Source organism: Cyprinodon tularosa, unplaced genomic scaffold, assembly GCF_016077235.1.
Source record: "Cyprinodon tularosa strain WSP-4 unplaced genomic scaffold, ASM1607723v1 ctg131, whole genome shotgun sequence".
Classification (NCBI taxonomy): Eukaryota; Metazoa; Chordata; class Actinopteri; order Cyprinodontiformes; family Cyprinodontidae; genus Cyprinodon; species Cyprinodon tularosa.
The window spans coordinates 196552-203679 of NW_024038126.1; the positions used below are offsets into that span (position 1 = coordinate 196552).

The 7128-nt window shown below is 35.8% G+C and overlaps 1 protein-coding gene across 2 annotated transcripts; it reads left to right on the forward strand.

Moving 5' to 3' along the window:
• Positions 1-1104: 1104 nt before the first annotated feature.
• On the forward strand, positions 1105-6783 carry ccdc137 (coiled-coil domain containing 137). 2 transcript variants are annotated; one of them, XM_038277408.1, is made up of 6 exons: positions 1105-1266; positions 1465-1610; positions 1691-1916; positions 3647-3729; positions 5948-6027; positions 6115-6783. In XM_038277408.1, the coding sequence occupies exons 1-6, from the start codon at positions 1196-1198 to the stop codon at positions 6313-6315; spliced, it is 807 nt and encodes a 268-aa protein (XP_038133336.1). In that variant the 5' UTR covers positions 1105-1195; the 3' UTR covers positions 6316-6783. The 2 variants fall into 2 exon arrangements, with proteins under 2 accessions (XP_038133336.1, XP_038133338.1); XM_038277410.1 differs by having other exon boundaries at positions 6118-6783.
• Positions 6784-7128: the final 345 nt, after the last annotated feature.

The following is a 7128-nucleotide window of genomic DNA, read 5'->3' on the forward strand; positions in this document are numbered from 1 at the left end:
GTTCAAGCACCACTCCAACAGCATGCCACTCTGGGTCCCTGATTAAAGACCCTTAACCCCCACTCTGCTACCTGGGCACCACACAATGGCAGCCCACTGCTCCTTAAGGGGATGGGTTAAATGCAGAGAGTTAACATTGGAAAAGAAAGCTTATAGAAAACAGAGCATTAATGATGATGGAGAGAGACTGTGGCTGAGGATGACTGCGGTACTTCAGAGAAGCCTGCCAGAGAAAAAGAGCAAGAATAGGCAGCGGCAGGCTGAGGGTAGCCTATAGAGGCTAACTGCAGGAGGTGGAAGGCAGACCACAGAGGATCAGAGGAGCCTGCATGTGGACAGACCAACTGAGCTCTGGTCAGGAGGTAGAAAGACATACAGTATTTCTAGATGTAAACCAAAATGTATTTTATAAAAGCATTGTCCCTGATATCTGGCCATTAGATGTTGCTGAAAATTATACACTGTAGCTTTAAACAACAACAAAAAAATAGTACTTTACTCTAGGTACATTTTAGTTTGTAGAGATAATAACACTAAAAACACTGTCATCAACAACAAAAAATCTATGAAAATAGAGTAATTATATTACTAAATACATAGCTTTTGTAAATAATTCATCTTAATATGTTAAAACCAATCTGTTTATTTTTTTATTTGCTTTTCTACTTAATTTTTCTTAATATAATATTTATATTATATTTATTATTTATATTTTAGAATATTCCTACATCTTAATAGTTTTACAACAAGAATATCCAGACAACAAAAAAGACCCCTTATTTTAAAAGTCGGAGCTTTGTTGACCTCTAGCGGTGAGATACATTCATAGCAATAATTTTGTATTTTCATCAAAGCTCGTCTGTTGTTGAGATGGATCACTTCGGAATTGTAAAATTCCAACAAGAATTCAACTCAATATATTATATTTTTGTTTGTTCTTGACTTATCTTGTCAGAGCACCACTAGAACCAATAGGTTAGAGCTACACAATTACTGCCCGACGTTCTTTGAACAAATGATAGAAGTTATTAGTAGATTTTAGTTATTAACATTTTCTTACAGACAAACATATTACAGTAAGCTCTCTTTTTTTTTTTTTTTCTCGTCTCGGAATTGAGTCGATTTGCTTCCGGGGTCTGAGACATCATGCAGTCCCACGTGTGAAAATGTTACAAAGTGCTCTATAAAATCTAAAATGGGGAAAAATAAAACAAATAAATCCAAGGAGACCAAACAGCAAACAGGCAAGACCGGAGACGAGCCAAGGTAAGTCCAGGAAGTGAACGTTTGAAACAGTATCAGTAGATAAGCTAAGTAGCAAAGAAAGCTAATTGTTTTTAGCCTCTCGGTCTAGTGATCCTGGTGATGAGAGAGGAGTAAAATAGAAATCAGTGTTCACATAAAACTAGATGACTGTCCAAACGTTTAACCACTGCAAACATAAAATGTACTGTAATATTACAGCAAGAATAAATTTAAAGGAGATGGCAAAACAAAGAAACCCAAACAGGAGGATCACCTGCAGCACATCCCGTTCAGGCTGCGAGAGATCATGAAGAGCAAGGAAAAAATGAAAGGCGCATCTCTGGGGAGCAAAAAGCTTAAAAAGGGTGAGCATTTAACCTAATCATCTAATAACTGACAGCATACATAAATAATATATACATTTAATCTAATGTTTTCTCTTCAGCCATCGCTGTGCAGTCTAAAGCAGAAGATGCCACTGATGGAGACATCGCTGTCCCTCACTTCAAGAGGGGGAAGAAAGAAAGTGTTGGTGCCTATTTGAGGCGAATGGAGAATGAGACAAATTATGTTTCCTTCCTCACAAACAACCAAGTTGAGAGAAAACCCGAGCTTGATGCAGACAAACAGGAGAAGTCTGCAGAAAAGGGGAAATCTGAGAAGAAGAAAGAGTGAGTCAGTGTTGTGAATGTTAATAAGTAAGGTGACTGTCTTTTTAGACCTTTAGATTTCACCTGTTGGAATGGGGAGGCTGTGGAAAGAAAGCAGGTTCCCCATCCCCTAGAACAGGGGTCTTTAACAGGGGTCTTTAACAGGGGTTCCACAGAGGTACTGCATGGGGGTTGCGAAATTTTGGTTGATTAGACTTTTTTTTAAATGCAATTTTTTCCACTAATTTAAATTTTTTTAAATACACATTAACATGAATTCAACATACTGTAGTAAACAGATAAATGGAGCCTTGAAGATGTTTTTCAGTCATCAATGCACACATTCAGTGACACAAAGGAGCTCTTTCAAGCTAGGCACCGTTTCAGTCACAACACCTGTCCCATCAACAAGTAATCAGAATCAGAAATACTTTAATACTCCCAGGGAGAAATTACATTAATTACATGACCTCATCTGTAATAGAGTGACTATAGGACCAGTTTGATATAACAGAATTTCATACAATATATATAATTAGGGGGTCCCCGCTCCATCTCTCCATCCGTTTTGGGGTCCTTGGCATGGAAAACATTCAAGACCATTTCTTTTATTCTAAATATATATATTATATTAGCAGCACTAGTGTTTTGGTTTTTGTACAGTGGGCCGACAGGAAAGGCAGTGCAGCAAATGGGGAAAGACATGTGGGAAAGGACCACAGGTTGGATTCAAACCCATGTCAGCCACGTCTACAACTCAAACAATCCTCAGCTCATATAAAACAGCACTGGGGCACAATATACATTTATTTCATCATTATCACCTGAAAACTGTCTGTCATAAGGCTGATATCAGGTCTGACACAAAGATAACGGCAAAAGCATCCTCCACTATCTATTTTGAAAGCACTCAGCTGCTCTTAAAAAAACTCTTGTCTTTAGTAGTCAAAAGAAATGGTTCATTGTTGTTGACTATGATGTTGAGGTTTTTTTTTTGGTTTTTTTTTATAAAACAGGCATTTTCACATTGGAAAAGAAGCTGGCGTCTCCTTCAACCAAAAAATTAGGTTATGCTGTTTGCAGCCTCTATGTGAGGGCTGTGGCTTAAACTAAGCAGCAAACGGTTAACACTCCAATCTAACAACGTAAATATGTCACAAGTAACACTAGCACTGTTATTTTCCTGCTGGGTATTGTTAATTAAACACTCATAATATTTAATTAACACTATACCTATGATTTTAACAGTGATTTTTGCTGTGTATTTAAAAAATAAGCAGCTAAAAGAAAAAAAATGTCAGTCCCATGTAGACTTCGCTGGGTTGGATCACAGATATTAAATCACAGATATCTGATCCAGTTAATTAGTCAATATCAGAGCTGATATCCGATCTAGGTATCTGATCGGTGCTTCTCTATTTGAAACAGCCTGTAAAGATAACTTGGATTAGATCATTACAGAAAATTTAAGTTACAGCAAATCAATTTCTCTGGCTTAAACACTAAGCCAAATATGATATAGACCAATAATGATCACTTGATGTTTTCAGCAGATTTATTTTTTTATGTATGGAAGAACGTTTTGGATAATCAGGTGAGGCCTTGTGGTTTTTCCCCTGATACATTAAGTCAGATTTATTCACCTTTAGAGAATATTGGCAGTATTTTTTCCCCCACATTGCTTAAATCAAATAAATTCATCTGTTTAAATGTCTTAAACATATTCATTGTTTTCCTCTATTTTGCTGCAGGTATGATAAAAAGAGACTGGGCAAGATACAGCAGAAGAAGCTGGATAAACAAGAGGATAAAATGGAGAAAGAGATGTTTGTAGGTAAGAAGTGCAGGTTTTATGTTATGGTGTAGTGCATGCATTATGGTGCCTAATGTCATTTTGGAAGAAGTGAAATACTCATCTACTTTCCAAACGTTTCCAAACGGACTCTGTCTGAGTGATTCCACAGAAGTAAGAAGACGTCTTGGTCAAGAATGAACATAAATAACCTTTTAGAAAGTATTTATTCATATCATACCAACCCTTATAATTACATACTGTGTATGCTTTGGTTTCAAGAGGTTTCAAAGCTACATTAGGTTTCTTTGCATCATAATTCGAGTGAATTTTTCTGTTATTTCTTCTGTTTTTATATTTTGCTTGCTGCCCCATAAATACACTGGTTCATAGTTAAATACGTTTCAAATAGAAGATTATTTTCATGTTTTTTCAGCACAGAGATTAGAGTCCAATTGATTGATTATTGACTTTATTTATTAGAATGGAATCTCCAGGCAAGTAAAATCACTTACCATTATACTCAACAGCATAAAGTCAATGGATCTTTCCCATTTCTAAGGCAACTTGGTGCCACCAAAAACATTTGTTTTTATATTCCCCAGCCCAATTTCCAGTACATTAACATCTATAATGCTAGTTGATTCCTACATTTAATAATGTTTAATTTTATTAATCCTAAACCTATGTGAAAAGTTACAGCTCTTTTTCTGTAAATAGCACTGAATCAGGGGAGTTTTCTGATTTTTGTTTTCTGTAATGTTAACATGTTTGCTTGTTCGTGTATTTAAATATGGTTTGAATGCTATGTAAAGTTCCTGTCTTATTTCAAAACAAGTATGTTACACATCAACCTTTTGAATAGTGGACATCCATGCGCTTCTGATGATCAGAAAGGGAAAATAGGCATGCAGTGAAAATTTGGTTGCCGGTGGACATTTAACACCAAAACAATGCGGCTGAAACTTGTGATGATTCAACAAACTGCACATCCAGCACACGGGAAAGTTGTCGAATGAAGTATAGCACTGGAGGAAGAGAGCAAAGGCTGTGAGGCAGTTTATCAGGGAGGAGCATGCAGCAGAGGGGGGAGCGAGTTTGGATGCTACATATCAGTCTCCCTGCGCACTTAGGTCAGTGGCACAAAATGCCATAGAAATCCATGTTCAAGAAGAGTGCAAACCAACACCAAACATGGCCACTCCGCCTGCAGCGGACATGTTTAAAAAACGCAAGAACGTTTCCTAATGATTCGGCTAATCTAAAGGGCTTAGCAAAAAAAATGTCGGTTGTAAATAAATATTTTGGTAATAATTTCTAAATGTATTGAAATTTTTGGATTTTAAACAATAATATGAGTTTATTTAATAGTTATTGCACATCTTAGTGGAAAAAATGTGCTGTTTCATATATTTAACATCTTTCGTTTCCGGGCTTGGTTCTCTAACTTTTCGTTTTCAGCCAAGAATTTTCATTTCTGAGCATCCCTAGTAAAAATAAGTCTGCTGAATGTAATCTATCAAGTTGAACATTTTCACTGTATTCTACATTTCTACATGCATAGTGTTTATAAACATTTAAGGTCACCGTTGCTTGATATTGGACCTGTATGTGTGATAATATGCAAACTTCTACAGGCAACAAAATAAATTTCAGCATATTCTGATCCAGTTTTATATTATAGATGATCATACAAAATTAAATCAAAGAAACTGATAATACACACAAGTAATACATACAAGTCATTTTAGTCTTTTATGATATTTTATATAAAGGGTTTATATTTTTGGTCTTTTATGAAATGCACTAAAAGCTGAACTGAGACATGGTGAGATTATTTTCTACTCAGTCTCATTATATTTAATATCGTTTATAGTCAGGCTGTTTAAATTATTAAACATTAAAAGCTTCATTCAGTCTGCTTCTGCCATGCTAGAGGTGTTACTTTACATTTTTTTGCAAAAACGTACTTTTTTTTGTAAAAACTATTTTTGTTTCTCAAGTTCAAGTCGCTCTAGATAGTCGATTCATTGAAAAGTGCGGTGATGAATTAATCAAGCTAAAATAAAGGATTATCCTCAGTGGCAGACCTGATTTTGAACAAGAAAGAAAGAAAGAAAGAAAGAAAAAAACCTGGATGCTGTCAAACATTTCATGAGATTTTAGTTTTCAAAACTAAATCTGAGAATTAGAAAAAACATTTTCTGATATGCAAATTCTGTGAAACTTTACATACTAAAATATGTGTTTGGTTTTCTAGATTATGTTCCATTTGGTGAAGTTTCCATGGCCCCGCCATCACTAAGCACGAAACCAAAGAAGGCTCCGCTTAAAACTCAGGTACTCGTCCATCAGATTAAACACAGGCTGGAGCTTTTAGTTCCTTTTAGTTAACTCACTTCCTTTCTCTCTACCTCTGTTATTAAGAAGGCGTCAAAAGAGCTGCTTCTCAATTCTCTGCTCGGCCACACTGTAACTTCGACAACGAAGCCCTCAATGGCCAGACAGAGACTGATGGAGGAAGAGAGGCAGCGAGCAGTGGAGGCGTATCGCCTGCTGAAGAAGCAGAAACAACAGGAACACCAGACAAGAAATGCCCGTCTGGGAAAACTCTTAAACCTTGAATGATATGCCACTTAAATCAGTGTATTTACCCAGTCCCAGCTTCTGTTATGGAATACAACACACCTTGATATGCTGTATCTGATAGAAAGATCTCCTGCACCTTTTAAAGAAATCAGGTTTGATTTAAAACTTTACACCACGTAAAATAACAGCATTCACCTGCTATTTCCATAAACAGGAGCTAAATGGTAGTAGGTCACTCATATAGAGGAGAGGCTGTATAATAGATGGAAAACATCACAGGTGTCCTATGCTGATTTATCAAAGGGATATTTGTGTTGAATGTTTGTTTTTTCATAAATGCATATTTGCATTTACAGTGCCTATTAGTGTTTGTGTGAGATTACCCTAAAATGCAAAACATCCACCTTTTGATAAATCCGGTTGGCATCATGTAAGAAATTCATGCATTTTTAACAGTAGAAGGGTCTTTTTTTAATTTTATTTTGGTTCTGAGGATGAAAAAACACTTGTTGACTAATTGGTTTTTTAGGCGTACCCTAAAATAAAAAGTCGCTAACATCCACAAGCATGAATTTCAAATTTCTGTTCATTTTCTTTTTTTTTATTAGAATTAAAAAGTGCTTACAATGCATTTCAAAAGGGTTCATTGGCTTGAAGGTTTCACATTTGGTTTTATATGAAATAAAAGCAAAGTGGTGCTGACTATAAAAAGTTGGAGGGAAATTGTTTAAAATAGTTTCTTACAATTAAAAGTCTCAAAAGTGTGATCTGCATTTTCTGATACATTTAGAGAGCTCTTGTGCAATCACTTTCCTTTAGTAATCACCTAAGCAGGAAAGAAATAATCTTATG

Bases quoted from the DNA above. Each gene is read 5' to 3' on its own strand.
- ccdc137 (XM_038277408.1), top strand. From the start codon at position 1,196: ATGGGGAAAAATAAAACAAATAAATCCAAGGAGACCAAACAGCAAACA. The intron at 1,611-1,690 runs GTGAGCATTTAA...TTTTCTCTTCAG, and splicing joins GAGCAAAAAGCTTAAAAAGG to CCATCGCTGTGCAGTCTAAA. The intron at 3,730-5,947 runs GTAAGAAGTGCA...TTGGTTTTCTAG, and splicing joins GGAGAAAGAGATGTTTGTAG to ATTATGTTCCATTTGGTGAA.